The 19,543-nt window shown below is 42.7% G+C and overlaps 1 protein-coding gene and 1 long non-coding RNA gene across 3 annotated transcripts in view; one reads left to right on the top strand and one right to left on the bottom strand.

Annotated features, from left to right (window-relative positions):
• Positions 1 to 4,685, bottom strand: part of ankrd50 (ankyrin repeat domain 50) — a 77,112-nt gene extending 72,427 nt beyond the window's left edge. The window contains exons 1-2 of one of the 2 annotated variants that reach the window (XM_072584178.1): positions 4,622 to 4,685; positions 1,964 to 3,142 (exon numbers count right to left, since the gene is read on the bottom strand). In XM_072584178.1, coding sequence (XP_072440279.1) covers positions 1,964 to 2,424 — 461 coding nt within the window. In that variant the 5' untranslated portion in view covers positions 2,425 to 3,142; positions 4,622 to 4,685. Of the gene's footprint in view, positions 1 to 1,963; positions 3,143 to 3,547; positions 3,698 to 4,621 lie in introns of those variants that run through there. The other variant, XM_072584177.1, reaches the window with a different exon arrangement.
• Positions 4,611 to 18,107, top strand: LOC140485721 (uncharacterized). The gene is made up of 3 exons (XR_011962417.1): positions 4,611 to 5,064; positions 6,895 to 7,012; positions 16,932 to 18,107. It is a non-coding gene; the product is annotated as an uncharacterized lncRNA (long non-coding RNA).
• Positions 18,108 to 19,543: the final 1,436 nt, after the last annotated feature.

Raw genomic sequence — 19,543 nt, 5'->3', positions numbered from 1 at the left:
TATGTACCTATCTGATACTGAAAATAACAAATAACCAAAAATACTTATCTATTTTGGATTTTTTTGCTTTTATATTATTCTCTTTGAATCACCACAATATTTAGAAATTAGTTTCTTCAGATCCATTATGCATTAACTTGTGGGTATGTAAATAATTATTACCTAGGGTTAAAATAATCACCCATGCAAAACAAGCACAAAATGCTATAACTTAAAAAAAATTCAACGGGACACTTTGCATCAGTCTTCACAGTGGAAGACATGAGTAATATCCCAACAATTAAAGAGAGTCAGGGGGCTGAGTTGAGTATGGTTGCCATTACAAAAGAGAAAGTGCTATAAAAGCTAAAAGGTCTTAAAATTGATAAATCTCCTGGCCCCAATGGGCTACACCCTAGAGTTCTGAGGGAGGTGGCGGAGGAAATAGCAGAGGCGTTGGTTGAGATCTTTCAAAAGTCATTGGAGTCAGGGAAAGTCCCGGATGATTGGAAGATCGCTGTTGTAACCCCCTTGTTCAAGAAAGGATCAAGACAAAAGATGGAAAATTATAGGCCAATTAGCCTAACCTTGGTTGTTGGCAAAATTCTAGAATCCATCATTAAGGATGAGGTTTCTAAATTCTTGGAAGAGCAGGGTCGGATTAGAACAAGTCAACATGGATTTAGTAAGGGGAGGTCGTGCCTGACAAACCTGTTGGAGTTCTTTGAAGAGGTGACAAGTAGGTTAGACCGGGGAAACCCAGTGGACGTGGTCTACCTAGACTTCCAAAAGGCCTTTGATAAGGTGCCACACAGGAGGCTGCTGAGCAAGGTGAGGGCCCATGGTGTTTGAGGTAAGCTGCTGGTATGGATTGAGGATTGGCTGTCTGACAGAAGGCAGAGAGTTGGGATAAAAGGTTCTTTTTCAGAATGGCAGCCGGTGACAAGCGGTGTCCCGCAGGGTTCAGTGTTGGGGCCGCAGCTGTTCATATTATATATTAAGGATCTGGATGAAGGGACTGGGGGCATTCTAGCGAAGTTTGCCAATGATACAAAGTTAGGTGGACAGGCAGGTAGTACTGAGGAAGTGGGGAGGCTGCAGAAGGATCTAGACTGTTTGGAAGAGTGGTCCAGGAAATGGCTGATGGAATTCAATGTGAGCAAATGCAAGGTCTTACACTTTGGAAAAAAGGCATGGACTACTTTCTAAACGGTGAGAAAATTCGTAAAGCCAAAGTATAAAGGGATCTGGGAGTGCTAGTTGAGGATTCTCTAAAGGTAAACATGCAGGTTGAGTCCGTGATTAAGAAAGCGAATGCAATGTTGTCAATTATCTCAAGAGGGTTGGAATATAAAAGCACTGTTGTGCTGAGACTTTATAAAGCTCTGGTTAGGCCCCATTTGGAGTACTGTGTCCAGTTTTGGTCCCCACACCTCAGGAAGGACATACTGGCACTGCAGCGTGTCCAGCGGAGTTTCACACGGTTGATCCCTGGAATGGTAGGTCTAACATATGAGGAACGGCTGAGGATCCTGGGATTGTATTCACTGGAGTTTAGAAGATTAAGGGGAGATCTAATAGAAACTTACAAGATAATACATGGCTTGGAGGGGGTGGACGCTAGGAAATTGTTTCCGTTAGGCGAGGAGACTAGGACCCGTGGACACAGCCTTAGAATTAGAGGGGGCAAATTCAGAACAGAAATGCGGAGACATTTCTTCAGCCAGAGAGTGGTGGGCCTGTAGAATTCACTGCCGCAGAGTGCAGTGGAGGCTGCGACGCTAAATGTCTTCAAGGCAGAAATTGATAAATTCTTGATGTCACACGGAATTAAGGGCTATGGGGAGAATGCGGGTAAGTGGAGTTGAAATGCCCATCAGCCATGATTGAATGGCGGAGTGGACTCGGTGGGCCAAATGGCCTTACTTCCGCTCCTATGTCTTATGGTCTTATACTGCTTTTTTTAACAAAAACTACAATGTACCTTTTAAAGGTTTCTCCAGGATTTCTGTCACATTCGCCTGCCTGCAGCACGCTGTGAATGGCTGGTTCTCGCAGTTTCTCTTCATATCCCTGGACCAAACTGCTGTTGCGAATTTGGGAGACGAGGCTTTGTATGAAGTTGCTAACACACAGTGTGTCTGCATCCTGAGCTTTACAGAAGTGAAAGGCGAGTGCCTGGCGATGCAACCCCCGCTGCATTACCTGCGGGCAAGTGGGCCAAATCAACTCTGTGCACAGTGCTGTCTTACCGCTGCCGGGACCCCCGACGATCAAAATACCCCCGATGCCTCCAACGTTTTTCCCAGGGACACCACCATTCCCGTTAGGATTGGAGATCCCGAACATTTTACCACTGTTCTTTTCTTGAAGACAATAATGGAGTTTATGGAAAACCCACTCCCTACAGAAAAATCTCTTTCCTTGTAATAAACTCTGAGACATTTTTGTATGCAGTGATGATGTCCTTTGCGATGTTATTAATGCTTTACTGCATATGCAGAGGTGAACAGTTGCCAAATATAAAAAGAATCTCAAGCTAAATAAATCAGGCTAAGAATTGTTATCTTCTGAAAAGACCACAGGGTATCTTACTACTCCGTGCAGTTAAACACCTGTAGCGAAATTTGAGCCATTTTCTTCCGTTTTTGTTATCCTTTTGTTTGTCAGTTACAGATCTAACAAGTATTTGCATTATTTGTCAAATATTGTCCGCACAGTACTGAGTAATACAATATCCATCCATTATATTTTTATTCCATCGTCGCTCGCCCGTTAAATTTTTTTTTATTTTTCTATAGATCCAAAATCGATTAATATTGTCATTCTCCTTGTTACCATTATCTTCACCATAGATCCATCCAAGTTATTTAATCTGCACATTTACGGCAGCCGTCCACAATCTCCACATCGCGGTCCCCACATCGTTAATCCAGCGCAACAAAGGTTCTTGGGGATGATCCGAGGTGTAAATGGTGTCGGCCTGCTATCCTCCCCACTCGCTCGCCAAGTTACGTTCCGGGTTCACATGCCTGGTAAACGCCAGCAACGAACTGTAGGATCCCAGACCAAATGCTCCCCCTTCATCTCCTCCTCCTAGTTCAGCGTGCAGCCGAGCAGACTGAAATCCTGAGCTTGGATAAGGGCAGTCCAGTTGCAGCCTCTGTATAAACAGAAAACCACTCGGGGGAGTGAATCCATCAACAGTTAAAATAAAAGCTGCTGGGCAGACACTTGTCCTGACTTAACCCCGCTCTCCGAGCCGGGCTGACCCCGACCGCTCTCCATCCGGTGGCTTTCCCCCAGTCTCTCCCCCTCCCTCCCCCCGAGCCGGGCTGGCCCCGCTCCCCCCCACCCGCCCCCTTCCCCGAGCCGGGCTGGCCCCGCTCCCCCCCACCCGCCCCCTTCCCCGAGCCGGGCTGGCCCCGCTCCCCCCCACCCGCCCCCTTCCCCGAGCCGGGCTGGCCCCGCTCCCCCCCCCGCCCCCTTCCCCGAGCCGGGCTGGCCCCGCTCCCCCCCCCGCCCCCTTCCCCGAGCCGGGCTGGCTCGACCCCCCTCTATCACTTACTAGGGGCCGCGAGTAGTTCCGTTCCTTCTCGATCCTGGTCGCCCTCCTGAACCTACAGTCAGTGTCTGACTAAAATGATCTCCATAAAACCCGGAGATCCGCGCTGCCCCCGCCCCCGGGGCTCGGTGTCTCTCTGACCGGAGCCCCCGGGGCTCGGTGTCTCTCTCTCTGACCGGAGCCCCCGGGGCTCGGTGTCTCTCTCTCTCTCTGTCTCTCTGACCGGAGCCCCCGGGGCTCGGTGTCTCTCTCTCTCTGACCGGAGCCCCCGGGGCTCGGTGTCTCTCTCTCTCTCTGTCTCTCTCACCGGAGCCCCCGGGGCTCGGTCTCTCTCTGTCTCTCCGACCGGAGCCCCCGGGGCTCGGTCTCTCTCTGTCTCTCCGACCGGAGCCCCCGGGGCTCGGTCTCTCTCTGTCTCTCTCACCGGAGCCCCCGGGGCTCGGTCTCTCTCTGTCTCTCTCACCGGAGCCCCCGGGGCTCGGTCTCTCTCTGTCTCTCCGACCGGAGCCCCCGGGGCTCGGTCTCTCTCTGTCTCTCCGACCGGAGCCCCCGGGGCTCGGTCTCTCTCTGTCTCTCCGACCGGAGCCCCCGGGGCTCGGTCTCTCTCTGTCTCTCCGACCGGAGCCCCCGGGGCTCGGTCTCTCTCTGTCTCTCTCTCTCTGACCGGAGCCCCCGGGGCTCGGTCTCTCTCTGTCTCTCCGACCGGAGCCCCCGGGGCTCGGTCTCTCTCTGTCTCTCCGACCGGAGCCCCCGGGGCTCGGTCTCTCTCTGTCTCTCCGACCGGAGCCCCCGGGGCTCGGTCTCTCTCTCTCTCTCCCTCTCACCGGAGCCCCCGGGGCTTGGTCTCTCTCTGTCTCTCCGACCGGAGCCCCCGGGGCTCGGTCTCTCTCTGTCTCTCCGACCGGAGCCCGGTCTCTCTCTCTCTCACCGGAGCCCCCGGGCTCGGGGTGTGTGTGTGTGTGTGTGTGTGTGTAACCGGAGCCCCCAAGCTCGGTGTATTTGTGTGACTGTTTGACTGCACTGACACCCTCCGCCGGCGACAGTTACAGAACCACAGAGAGCCGCTCGCGCTCCTACCGTCTGCCTCGCGCAGCAGCCGTTCAACTCAAACTGTAAAGGCTGCGCGAGCCAGTAATGCCACCCTCCAGCCCGCGTGCAAACCCCCGCCCACCGCACGGCACTCTGGGATTTGCAGTCCTAACCTCGTCAACACCTTTCCCAGGTGGATGCATACCTCAGTGGAGCAGTCGTCCCAATACAAAGACCACCCGTCGAGCTCTGGAGCGCGTGACGTTTTGTGGGAATTGTAGTACCACGCAATCGACTTTGATGGGATCCGGTGAAAGTCAAAAGGGGCTGGCGCGAAGGCTTGTTTCCATTGAAGACTACAACTCCCGGGGTGCATCGCCACACCGGCGCAGACCGATATCTGTGTTCGAGGTTTTCATTTAGGAATGAGAAAATATAGTTATTGACAAGAAATAAATTAGAGTCGTTGTCTGTTGGAAAGCAAACAGAAAGTAAAATTTTTATTAGTTAAAATAATTGCGTGTAACTGAACTGTTTGAAATACTATACCTGAAAATGGGACAAGATAAATAGAAGCCGGGCTGAAATTAAAACAGGCTTTATTCCTGATGAAGGACTTTTGCTCGAAATATCAATTTTCCTGCTCCTTGGATGCTGCCTCACCTGCTGTGCTTTTCCAGCACCACTCTAATCTAAATGCTGTAGGTCACAGTGGTCAGGCAGCATCCATGGAGAGAAAGCAAGCTAAAGTTTGCAGTCTAGATTACTCTCCATAAGAGAGAGCAGTTGTTGTTTTCAGTACCGATGCAGTAATTTTGTTCCTAAATTGTAACCAATTGTTTTAGTGGTTGGAGTTAGGAATGAGTGGTTACTGATTCAAAGTATGTATATAATGTTTTTTTTGGGAGGGGGGGTGGTTGATATCTTTTTCCTGATTTGTGTGGTCATGGTCTTCACTTACAGCATTTGTGGCTGAGGTAGAAACTACATAGCATTCAAGATTATATTGGTAAAGTGTGATTGAGAAAATGTGATTGAAGAAATATAGTCATGATTTGGCGATGCCGGTGTTGGACTAGGGTGTACAAAGTTACAAGTCACACAACACCAGGTTATAGTCCAACAGGTTTAATTGGAAGCACACTAGCTTTCGGAGTGACACTCCTTCATCAGGTGAAGAAATACAGAGATGTGACAAATGTATTTGAAAAAGTGCAAATGAAAGGTGTTGATTTTGATTACGGCTTCTTTTCATACTAATTTTTTTGTGATTATAGAAATTTCTAATGAATTATATAAAAGTGAATACTACATTAGCCTTTTGATTTTAATTTATGCAAGGAAGCGAGATTTAAGTTGTAAAGCACTTGTTGTGGAAATTGTCTAAAAACTTTCATTTGTAAGATGCTATTAATGTAGGAAAACATCAAGGTTTTGCACAGAAGCATAATTTTAAGAAACGTGACACCAAATCAAAGAAAGAGATAACAAATATGGAGAACTAAATGTGTTGCCAAAGAGATTTTAAGATGACTGTTAATAGAAGAAATTGGTACTTCACAGATTTACAGAGCCTGGGGTCAGAGAGTCCAGAACTAGAGGGCATAGGTTTAGTTTGAGAGGTGAAAGAGATGAAACGGACCTAAGGGGCAACCTTTTCATGCAGGAGGTGGTACTTGTATGGAATGAGCTGCCAGAGGAAGTGGTGGAGGCTGGTACAATTGCAACATTTAAGAGGCATTTGGATAGGTATATGAATAGGAAGGATTTGGAGGGATATGGGCCGGGTGCTGGCAGGTGGGACTAGATTGGGTTGGGATATCTGGTCGGCATGGACAGGTTGGACCGAAGGGTCTGTTTCCATGCTGTACATCTCTATGACTCTATGACAATTCCACTGTTTAGAATGGAGTCGGCTGAAGAACTGGCCCTCAATGACGAAGTGAGTGTATTGTGTGATGTAAAAGACTGATCTGAAAACACACAGCCCCTGGGGGATGGGGCTGAAGGAGGTTGGGGGTGAGGGAGAGGTGAGGCCATGAAGCAATTTAAAAATTAGAATATGAATTTTAAATTGTGTCTGGTACTAATGTTGACCCATGAGCATGCGGGTGGTGACTAAGTACTGCAGATTCACATATGGGCTACAGATTTTAGGTGGGCCCAAGTTAATAGGCAGTGCAGAAGGGGAGGTTGGAAGACTGAGCAAATCCTGTTTTTTTTTCTTCTTCTTATGGCTTTGTCTCACGAATTATTGAATTAGATATTCTCAAAAAGTATTTAACTGTTAATAAATATATACTGGTGTATTTGTGTTCCAGGACTGCTGCTAATGGATGACCCTGTCTTGGGCAGAGATTGGATTTGAAAATTGTACTGGAAGTTTCACTTTGGTGGAATATCGACCACGAATTAAATACTGGTGTGACTAAATCAAAGGTAATAACCAAAAGAAATTGTAGAGGAACTAATGTGTATAATCATTTTTAGAACAAGTTTAATTTCACCGGCCTATTTAAAGTTTGCTGAAATAAATCCTAACTTACATGCAAGGAAGACATAACAACTGATTGACATGGAATTAATTTTATTTTAATTACACAACAATATATCATTATGACAATGATGACCTTTTAAAAATCTGCAATAAGAAAGGAATGGGGTGTCAGTGTCATTTGTACATTCACAATATGCCTTTTTAAAAAAAATGTTCATTAAGTGCAAAATGCAGTGTTTTTCTATTAAGAAATCCATTTGAGGCAAAGCCCATGCCCAATCATATTGCCAAAATTCGATAGACCACAACAGCTTGTATTTACATCAAGCAGTTAATGCTGTACAACAGCCCAAATGTTTAACATTGCAGAGATAGACAGATTAGAAGAGATAATGTGGAAAGCAGAATAGAAAGTAGGAGGCAAGATGTAATCAATCGAAGAGTCACGATTATGCCAAATTTGCAATGTAAAAGCCTGAAAATGGCAGGTGGCTGGGCTGCAAGTGGGTTTTTATGTTGAGATGCAGTGTTTAAAATGAAATAATGTGATTCAATATGTATCCAGTAGATGGAGTGAGTCATTGAGTTAATGCTTTCAATAATCTCATAATATACTGACTGCGATGTGTGGTGACAACACATGAGAGCTTCTGAAGGCGTAATGTCAAAGATAGTGATTATTACATAAAATAGAGGTTTTTTTAAAGTTTTATTCAGAACTCATTCGTTGTGTGGGTGATAACTGTAGTATAGATGAAAATAACACATATTTGAATATATAATCTACATGTCTGTTAGGACCTTCTTCTACTTGCATTTGGTGCATTCTCTCATCTGTGCTTCACTACCAAAATTGGCTAAAAGAGGTTTCATCAGACAATAATTGGTGGTAATACTTGAAGAGCAAAATACTACTGTTATACATTCCAAGGAAAGGAGTTATTTTTGACTATTTTACTAATTAATAATAGTGTTAAAACAACCCCTGAACACTTTATCACATGTAAAAAAAACAGATTAAAATATTCCTTCTGATATCACATAATGTCTCTTTTAAATGGACATTTGACTGTAAAATGAGTTCCACTATATATGTGAACTCTCAAATTCTTATATAAGGAGCATGATCTCATTTAAGTATTGCATGTAATGAGGTCCATGAAACAGTCAAAATATAGTACAAAAGAACTGTCAAAGTCGCAAAGTAATGCCAACCCTGCCCTCTGAATTAATAGGGGAAATGCTTCAAAATGTAAAAGTTTGGTTTTGAAAATCTTAAATGAACTTTCACTAAACCTAAACTTGCTGCAGATTGATAGTTGGTATATAAGTTCCATGAGTAGCTCATAAAAGTTCTTGTACAAGTGACACTTTCTATCAAGCTGGAGCAAGGCTTTGAATTCTGTTGCCCACCTTTTGACCTAGTTATTTGCAAAATGCTGCTGCATACTATGTGCTATCTAATGACCTCTAATGTAGTTGTCTTCAGTTTAGAAAAAAAAGCCATCAGCTGGTACATAGAACCTGATATCAGAAGTGATCAGTTGAAATTTTGTGGGTTTTGAGAATCTGAATTCAGAATTCATAAAACACTAAGATGTAAGAGTAGAAGTATGCCACTTGGCTCAATGGTTCACTCCACGATTCAATAAGATCACGAATGATCGATCACCCTCACTTCCACTTTGCATTATTCCCATAAAACTTGATTCCCTTTAATGATTAGAAATATGTTTATCTTAGCCTTGAACATTTAACAATAGAATCTGAACAGCCCTCAGCTAAAGACTTCCACAAATTCGCTATTGTCTAAGAAGAAAATCATCCTCCTCTATCAATTTCTTTTATTCATGTAATGTGAGCATCACTGGCCAGCATTTATTACACATTCCTGGGTGTCTTTGAGAAGATGGTGGTGAATTGCATCCTTGAGTAGCTGCAGTTCACTTGCTGCTAGAGAAGGAATTCCAAGATGTTGACCCAGTGACAGTGAAGAAAGAGCATGATGTTTCCAAGTCAAGTTAGTAAAAGACTTGGAGGGAAACATGCAAGTGATGGTGTTCTCATTTATTGGCTGCTCTTGTCCTTCTGGAACAAAGTGTTCATGGATTTGGAAGGTGTTATTTGAAGATATTTGGTGAATTTCTGCAGTATATCTTGTAGATAGTACGCACTGCTGCTACTGAACCGCACTGGGGCAGGGCATGAATGTTTGTGGATGTGGTGTCAATCAAGAGGAATGCTTTGTCCTAAATACTGTTAAGTTTCTTGAGTGTTTGGAGCTGCAAGCATCCAGCTAATTGGAAAGTATATTATCATCTTCCTGACTAATGCCTCATAGATGGGACTTTGGGGAGTCAGGAGGTGAGTTACTTCTCACAGTATTCTTAGCCTCTGACCTGCCCTTGAGAAAGTATTTCTGGTAGTTCAGTTGAGTTTCTGGTCCATGGTAACCCCAAGAATGTTGATAGCAGGGGAATCAGTTATGGTAACATCATTGAATGTCAAAGGGTGGTAGTTCCCATGTCTCCACAATTTGGCACAGTAAAATGATGGTGGAGTAGGGCTCCTGCACTTAGAGCCTGTCTGATCCATCTGTTTTTCTGTTTTTCTTTTTTTCTTCTTTTCCGTTTATTCCTGTTTTATTTTTTGCTCCCCTACTCACTGTGAAGAGTTCAGATTGCACCGGCTGTGGCGGGTTGTCCTTGTGTGGACTTGTGAGAGTGGGGCCAGAGTGGGGAAAGAATAAGCCCTTACAAACTTTTCCAGGGCAAGCATGCAACCCCATAGGCAGTGGTCACTACATCGGCGATATTGTTGAGGTAGGTTCAGTGGCAAAAGATGGTGCCTGAGGATTGGTGACTTAATTGTTGGATGGATCCAGCACTGTAGATGGCGAAGCAGAGGTGGGAGCACATCACAGCACCATCGAGATGAGCCATGGTGAGAGAAGTGATGTTGGTGGGATGGCGCAGGTGACAGCGAGGCAGTGGTAGAGATGAATCAGCCTGGGGTGAAAAATGGTGCCTGAGAATTTGTGACTTTGTTATTTGGGTGTGATGCAGATGGTGGTGGTGGTGGTTCTGAGCCAGCTCAGAACTCAAACACAGATGGACTTCTCTTTAAGATGTATCTTTTCATTTTCCTCTTATTCTTATAACTAGCAAAATGGTGCCAAATCATGTCAATGAATGAAGGCTTTTCATTGTATTTTATTGTAATTCGATACCCATGAAAATAAAATCTCATTATCCAGTCAGCAAGTCGGCCAGTCAATTGTCTGCATCCTGTTGCATTTCAACATGGCTTACATCAGGCCTTTTGAGATATTTGGAAAGGCAAGGACTGATTAATGATAAGAAATCGTGTCTCTCTAATTTGAGTTTTTCCAAGAAAGTGATGAAGATTCATGTAGTCAGAGCGGTGAACATGATCTATGGACTTCAGTAAGGCATTTGACAAGGTAGACTGGTTAGTGAGGTTAGATTACATGGAATATAAGAAGAACTGGCCATTTGGTTACAGAACTAGCTCGAAGATAGAAGACAGAGGGTGGTGATGGAAGATTGCTTTTCAGACTGGAGGTCTGTGACCAATGGTGCGCTACAAGGATCTATGCTGTGTCTTTTGCTTTTTGTCACTTATATAAGTGATTTGGATGTGAACATAGGTACGGTTGGTAAGTTTGTAAGAAACACCAAAATTGGTGGGTATAGTGGACAGCGAAGAAGGTTACCTCTGAGTACAATGGGACCTTGATCAGATGAGCAGGTGAGCTGAGGATTGGCAGATAGAGTTTAATTGAGATAAATGTGAGGTGCTGCATTTTGAAAAGGCAAATCAGGGCAGGACTCATACACTTAATGGTAACATCCTGGGGAGTGTTACTGAACAAAGAGACCTTGGAGTGTAGTTCACCGTTCCTTGAAAGTGGAGACGCAGGTAGGTAGGATAACGAAGAAGGCGTTTGTTATATTTGCCATTATTGGTAAGTATGTTGAGTATAGGAGTTGGCGGGTCATATTGCAACTGTACAGGATATTGGTTAGGCCACTTTTGGAATACTGCATTCAGTTCTGGTTTCCTTGTTATAGGAAGGATTTTGTGAAATTTAAATAGGTTCAGCAAAGATTTACAAGGATGTTGCCAAAGGTCGAACTTTAGGAGAGGCTGAATAGGCTGGAGCTATTTCCCGGAATGTTGGAGGCTGAGAAGTGACATTACAGAGGTTTATGAAATCATGAGGGGCATAGATAGGGTGAATAGCCAATGCCTTTTTCCCAGGGAGTCCAAAACTAGAGGGCATAGGTTTAGGGTGAAAGGAGAAAGATAGAAAAAAGACCTAAGGGGCAACCCTTTCACACAATGTGTGTATAGAATGAGCTGCCAGAAGAAGTGGTGGAGACTGGTACAATTACATTATTTTAAAAGGCATCTGAATGGATATATGAATAGGAAGAGTCTAGAGGGATGCATGCCAAATTCTGGCAAATGGGACTAGATAAATTTAAGACTACTGGTTGGCGTGGACGAGTTAGACCAAAGGGTCTGTCTCCATGCTGGCCAGCTCTATAACTTTGACTCTGAGTCATGAATGGTTCTGGGCATTGTGCAATTATCAGCGAACATCCACTTCTGAACTTGTAATGGAGGGAAGGCTGTTGCTAGAGCAGTTGGATCTTGGACAGTACCCTGAGGATCTTCTGCAGAGATGTCCTGGAGCTGAGATACCTGACCTTCAACAACCATAACCATCTTCCTTCAACCAATGGACACTTTTCCCCTGATACCCATTAATTTCAGTTTTGCTTGGGCTCGGTTGAATGCAGCCTTGATGTCAAGGGCTGCACTACTTCGCCTCTGGAATTCAACCGTTTTGTCCATGTTTGAATCACGGCTATAACGAGGTGGGAGCTGAGTGGCTGTGGTGGAACCCAAACTGGGTGTCACTGAGCAGGTTGTTGCCAAGCAGGTGCTGCTTGACAGCCCTGTTGACACTTTCCATCACTTTAATGATGATTGAGAGTAGAGATTGGCCAGGTTAGACTTTTCCTGCTTTTTGTTTGGGTAATTGGGAAAAACTCTGTAATTTTTCATATTGCTGGGTAGATACCACTGTTTTAATTGTACTGGACAAGCTTGGCTGGGAGAACAGCAAGTTCTGGAGCACAAGTCTTCAGTACTATTGCTAGAATGTTGTTAAGACCCTTAGCCTTTACCGTATCCAGTGCCTCCAACCGTTTCTTGATATCATGTGGAATGATTCACATTGGCTGAAGACTGGTATCTCTAATGCTGGAGACCAGTGGTAGAGGCCACAATGGATCATCTACTTGGCACTTCTGTTGTACTCAGGATGGGGATACTTTTGGAGCCTGCTCCTTTAGTGAGTTGTTTAATTGTCCACAACTATTCACGACTGGATGTGATAGGACTGCAGAGCTAAGATCTGATCTGTTGGTTGTGGTATCGCTTAGCCTCGTCTATCACTTGCTGCTTGTCCTGTTTGGCACACAAGTAGCCCTGTTTGGTAGCTTCAACAGGCTGACACCTAATTTTTAGGTAACCCTGGTGTTTCACCTGGTATGCCTCCTGCGCACTCCATTGAACCCTGATTGATTCTTTGGCTTGATGGTAATAGTTGAGTGGGGAATATGCTGGGTCATGAGGTTGCAATTTGTGCTGGAGTACAATTCTGCTCTTGTTGATGGCCCACAGCACCTCATGGATGTCCAGTCTTGAGTTGCTCAATTCATTCAGTCTGTACAATTTAGAATGGCGATAGGCTATTCTCAACGTGAAGGCAGGACTTCATTCCCACAAGGATTGTGCAGTAGTCGCTTTTACCAATTCTGTCCTGAACAGATGCATCTACAACTAACAGATTGGTAAGGATGAGGGCAAGTATGGGTTTTTCCCTGGTACCAGTCTAGCAGCTATGCCCTTTAGGTTCAACTAGCTCAACTAGTAGTACTGCAGTCAAGCCACTCTGATGGTCATTTGAAATCCCCACTTAGAGTATATTTTGCACCCATGTCACCCTCATTGCTTCCTTCGTGTTGTTCAATTTGGAGTACTGATTCATCAGCGAAGGGAGGATAATGCATAGTAACCAGCAAGACAACTCCCTTCCAACTGTATACCACAGTGCCTCCACCTCTGTTGGGTTTGTCCTGCCAGTGGGACAGGACATATCCGGGGATGGTGATAGTAGTGTCGGGGACATTGACTCTAAAGTATGCTTCTGTGAGTATGACCATCAGGCTGTTGCTTGACTAATCAGTGAGACAGCTCTCCTAGTTTTGGTACTAGCCTCCAGATGTTAGTGAGGAGGACTTTGCAGTGTCAGTAGGGCTATTTCTGCTGTTGTCTTTTCTGGTGTCTAGGTCAATGCCAGGTGGTCCGGCTGATTTCATTTCTTTGAGACTTTGTAGTGATAAATACAGCTGAGTGGCTTGCTAGTCAATTTCTCAGGGAAATTGAGAGTGAGCCATAATGCTGTGGTTCTGGAGTCACATGTAGCCAGACCAGGTGAGAATGGCAGATTTCCTTATAATCCAGATGGGTTTTTCTAATAGTCGACGATGCTTTAATAATCATTGGTACATCTGCCAATACAGGATTCAAATCCAGGTCCCCAAAACATGACCTGGGTTTCTGGATTAATAGTCTAACAATAACACCATTGGCCATTGCCTCCCCTGTAAGCAACCTCTTATCCTGAGATTTTACCTTCTGACTTGAGCCTGTCCCACTCGGGATCTCTCAGCATCCATCTTGTCAAGTCACCTAAGAACCTTAAATATTTCACATAGGTCTCTTCTCATTCTTCTAAACTCCAGAGTACAGGCCCAACCCCCTCAGATGCTGCCTGACCTGCTGTACTTTTCCAGCACCACTCTGACCTAAACTCTAGTTCCCAGCATCTGCAGTCCTCACTTTTGCCTACATACCCAACCTGTACAACCTCTCATAAGAAAAATTGTCTGTATCCAAGATCAACCTTGCGAACCTTATCTGGAATGCCTTAAATACAAGTATGTGTTTCCTCAGATAAGGGGACTAAATCTGTTAACTCTATTCCAGCTTTGGTCTGACTAGTACTTTGTATCTTGTTTTAGCAAGAGGTCCACAAGTTTTTATGCTCCATTCTCCTTGAAATAAAGTCCAATATTCCATTTCCCTTCCCATAGCCCACTGAACTTGGATGCTTGCTTTTTGTGAGTCATAGGACACCCATATCCCTCTATCTGCAGCTTTCTGCTGTCTTTCTCCATTTAAATAATATCCAGTTCTTCCATTCATCTTGCCAAAGTGCATATCCTCATTTTACCACATTTTATTTTGTTTTTCTTCATTCACTCAACCTATCTTATTTCCCTCTGCAGATGTCTTGTGTCGTTTTCACTGATTTGCTTCCCATCTATTTTTGTTATCCACAAACTTGGTGATAGTATATTCACTTTCATCATCCACATCAGTAATATATGCATCGTGAAAATTGTGGCTGCAGCACTGACTCCTGTGGCATTACTCTTGTAACAGATTTAATCCTGAAGATACCTTTTTATCCCAATTCTGTTCTATTAGTTAGTCACTCCACTATCCATGCTAATATACTACCCCAATGATTTGGGCTTTTTGGATGCCTTGTGTGTTGTACCTTATCAAATACCCTTTGAAATACAAATCTAATATGGTCATTGGTTCCACTTTAGCTGCCCTGCTTGTTATCTGTTCAAATAACTATAACAAGTTTGTCAGGTGTAATTTTCCCTTCATGAAGCCATGTTGACTCTACTTGGTTCTATTGTATATTTCTAAATGCTCTGTTCTTGCACCCTTGAGAATAGATTAATGTTTTCCTGATGATAGCTGTTAAGCTAAATGGCCTATAGTTACCTTTTCATTGCTCCCCCCCCGCCCCTCTTTTTGAATGAAGGTGGTACATTGGCAATTTTACAGTTTTAGTCCTGTTAGATTCTACAGTACTTTTTCTGCCTGTGATAATTATTGTGTTTATTTCCTTTCCCTCTTTAGCTCCTTGATGATGAGTAAGTAATTTTGAAATGCTGTTTATGCTATCTACCTTAAAGACTCTGTAAAATATTCATTCAACTCTTTTGCCATTTCCTGGGTTCTGATTATTATTTCCCCAACCTCATTCTGTAAGATGTTGCTTTTCTCTTCCTTTCTATATATTTAAAGAAACTCTCACTGTTTGTTTTTATGATATTTGTTAATTAGCGCTCATAGTTTATTTTCTCCCTTTCTTTTCATCTTTTGTTGGCTTTTAAAACTGCCCAGTTCTCTGAATTATCTTTAATCCTTGTCACATTATATGATTCTTTTGCTTTAAATTTGATATTATCCATAATGTTCCTAGTTAACCATGGTGGGTATTCCCTTCCTAAAATCCTTCTTCCTCTTTGTTGTGAGTCATGTACTTTTAATTAAGGTCTGTCATTGTTCCTCAACTATCTTTTCTGCTAAATGCTTTCTCCAGTCCATTCTTGCCAATTCTTCTCTCATTCCCTCGTAAGTAGCCATATCCACGTTTGTTGTTGCTTCCAAACTAAGTTTTTTTCATTCTTAAACTTCAGCTATGTAAAATGTTCTCCACTATAATGAATATGATTTTGCAAATTTGATTTGCTTGCTTTATGTCATGGTTTGGTAGTAGGTATAAACAATGTTCTCTAAAGCCTGAAATATAAAATTGGCCTTACCACTTCTAAAGATCCCAAATTGCTGCCACTCTTCAGAATTTCTTTCAGGAATTAATATTTAATAATTGCATATTTCAAACCCATTATAACATTGCTATATAGTGAATGACTATATATTTTATATCTGTCTCCTATGGACACTGAGGTATTCTTAGAATTGTAGTCTGCAACTCTATCCTATTGGGTAAGTTAAGGTAGCTTTGAATTTTTCAGTCCCTGCTCCTGTAAAAATTAAAAATGATGTGAGATAGAATTACAGAATTAGAATTTCTTAGTCTCAATGACAAAATTATTTGAATGTCACAGTTAAATAAAAAAATCTAAACAAACAAGAATAGCATTATTTTGCTAAGACTTCAGGAGAAACCAGTTTCAAGTTTTCTACATGTTAGACTTCAATAAAGTGTAGAAAAACCAGACGAGAAATATTGAAGACCTCAAAGACCCATTTTGAACAAACATAGCAAATAGGAGCAAATGCAGACAATTCAACCTTTTGAACCTGCTGTGCTATTCAGTATGATCATGGATGACTATTCAACTCAATACTCTGTTCCTGCTTGCACTCTATTCCCTTTGGTCCCTTTAGCTTTAGGAACTATACCTAACTATAACTATACTTAAACTTTCAATATTTTGGCCTCAACTGCTTTCTGTGGCAGACAGTTCCTCAGGCTTGTCACTCTGGGTGGAAAAAGTTTTTATTTTCATCTTTAATGCTAAATAACCTAGCCCTTGACCTTAGGCTGTTCCTGATCATCGGGAGCATCATCCTTGTATTTGCTCTGTCTATTCCTGTTAGAATTTTATAGGTTTTTGAGAATCTCCCCTCATTTTTCTCAACAACCAGTGTTTCCTATAAATTGTGTGTTTTTAAGATTGGAAAAATATTGATCAATATGTAATTATATCGAGAAATCTAGCTGTATCATGTGAAGTTGGACAGTTGAAGTATGATCTCATCAGCAATAAACATGTCTTTAGAAATAAGAGATCCTGCTGTGAAAACACATCTGCAGACAGAAAATAAACCACCTCACAAGAAAGCTGTTTTACATGTTGAGAAGCTCTGATGTTATCAATCATTAGCTAGAGTACATTGGGTCCTAATGGGGCTTTACTTTATGCTGAGGGGCAATCCAAGCTGAACAAGAGCAACATCATGGTGGAGAAAATGAAGAAATACTTCAGAAAGAACAATGGCAGTAAATATTTTGGAAGATATCACAAGAAAGAAAAGGAAACATCCAGTGTGGAGAAAATGGAATTGTTATGATCTTTGTTCACTATTAATATCAACAAGTGCGATCTCAAAGTAAACTATTGCCATGCTTAACATCATGCTTAGGTTTACCTTTAGCAAATTTCTGCGCACTCATTCAGCGCTATGCCTTCAGTTCACGTTTTAAGGCCTAAGCAAGATAGGCTGAATACATGGCTCACTGCTGTCTGAACATAGATTCCCTAAACTCATGACTTGAACAGCCTTGGATGTCATCCTTTCTGACACTTGCACAGGAGATTTCTTCTCAGACTACTAGCAACTCAGGAACTCTTCTGACTCATGACTGCTTGGAGTCTGCTAATAACAGCATCTCTGTCATGTCTTTGAACCTGATTGTGGACGCTTCAGGTCAGCAAACACTGGCAATCATCTCCTCAGCTGGCTTGCTGGTCATTCAGCTGAAATCACATGATTACTCGTAAATGCTTACTTAAATTCCCTGTTTAACATGCTTTTGTGATCTTTACTTTTTTTTGAAAAAAGTAAAATTTTCACAGAACTGAAAAACCAAAATCTATTATCTCTATCTTTGATTCCAGGTTATTAAATAATAAAATATTATGAAATTTCATAAAACTGCAAGAATCTGAATTTCTTTGCTCACAACAGTTTGCTGGGAAGAAGCAAAGCAAGCTTTTAATGATTATTGGAGGGATATTGACTGATTCTGACAAATGACTATATACAGCAAGAAGAAATTGGTACTTTCTGGACCAAAGCTGATTATTGGTTTGTGACTGTTAAAGTTATGCCTGCAGAAGAAGAACGTCAAGTAAGTTTGAATCCAGCAAAACATTGCTATGTTCAACATGGAAACAGGTTGCCTGGGACTTCAAGCAATGAACCAGAGATTGTGAAATGTTCAAGGTGGTATCATAACAATGAAAACATCTCAGATAAAGGTAGAGTTACATGATGGAACAGTACTTAACTCAATGGGACAACAATGATAAAAGACTAATTTTAACAGGATGAATGAAAATTTGTGATCCCATTCAGCAGACATTAAACAAAATCCACCCATCTCTGTTGAAACAAGATTTAAATCCTACAGCAGTAACCTTTCAGAGGAAATGTATGATGTTGCACCAATATTTTTTGTTGGTCGTGGATGTCTTCCTAGCCAATATTTTCTTGAAGTAAATGACTGCATCAGACTAACTCAGCATTTGTTGAAGAGTGTTCCAGCAACCCCTCAGACTAGCCTGAAAGTAAAGAAAGCAAAAGGAAAGAAGAAAGTGTTCAAGTAAGTGAGAATGCCCACAGATTGGCAGTTAAAAAAACCTGGAAAACGGAGGTTTCATTATGCATCAATCCAAGAAATTCCAATAAAGCTTTGAAGATATCTCACACCCCAATGTGAATAATTGAAGATGTATTGCCACAGTTTGCTGAGATAAATTTTTTTTTAGTAAAACACAACCGCAAAATACTGTATATAATGGAAATCTGAAATCTGTATTAGAGTTATAGAGATGTACAGCATGGAAACAGACCTTTTGGTCCAATCCGTCCATGCCAACCAGATATCCCAACCCAATCTAGTCCCATCTGCCAGCACTCGGCCCATATCTCTCCAAACCCTTCCTATTCATATACCCATCCAAATGCCTTTTAAATGTTGCAATTGGACCAGCCTCCTCCACTTCCTCTGGCAGCTCATTCCATACACGTACCACCCTCTGCGTGAAAGAGTTACCCCTTAGGTCTCTTTTATATCTTTCCCCTCTCGCCCTAAACCTATGCAGTCTAGTTCTGGACTCCCCAACCCCAGGGAAAAGACTTTGTCTATTTATTCTATCCACGCCCCTCATAATTTTGTAAACCTCGAAGGTCACCCCTCATCCTCCGACGCTCCAGGGAAAACAGCCCCAGCCTGTTCAGCCTCTCCCTATAGCTCAAATCCTCCAACCCTGGCAACATCCTTGTAAATCTTTTCTGAACCCTTTCAGGTTTCACAACATCTTTCCAATAGGAAGGAGACCAGAATTGCACACAATATTCCAATAGTAGCCTAACCAATGACCTGTACATTTGCAACAACCAATGACCTGTCCAGTCACAACATGACCTCCCAACTCCTGTACTCAATACTCTGACCAATAATGTAAAGCATACCAAACACCGCCTTCACTATCCTATCTACCTGCGACTCCACTTTCAAGGAGCTATGAACCTGCACTCCAAGGTCTCTTTGTTCAGCAACACTCCCTAGGACCTTACCATTAAGTGTAGAAGTCCTGCTAAGATTTTCTTTCCCAAAATGCAGCACCTTGCATTTATCTGAATTAAACTCCATGTGCCACTTCTCAGCCCATTGGCCCATCTGGTCCAGATCCTGTTGTAATCTGAGGTAACCCTCTTTGCTGTCCACTACACCTCCAATTTTGGTGTCATCTGCAAACTTACTAACTGTACCTCTTATGCTCGTATCCAAATCATTTCTGTAAATGAAAAAG

The sequence above is a fragment of the Chiloscyllium punctatum genome, chromosome 14 (assembly GCF_047496795.1).
Source record: "Chiloscyllium punctatum isolate Juve2018m chromosome 14, sChiPun1.3, whole genome shotgun sequence".
Classification (NCBI taxonomy): domain Eukaryota; kingdom Metazoa; phylum Chordata; class Chondrichthyes; order Orectolobiformes; family Hemiscylliidae; genus Chiloscyllium; species Chiloscyllium punctatum.
The sequence above is the reverse complement of the archived record's forward strand: the minus strand, read 5'-3'. Positions and strand labels throughout refer to the sequence as shown.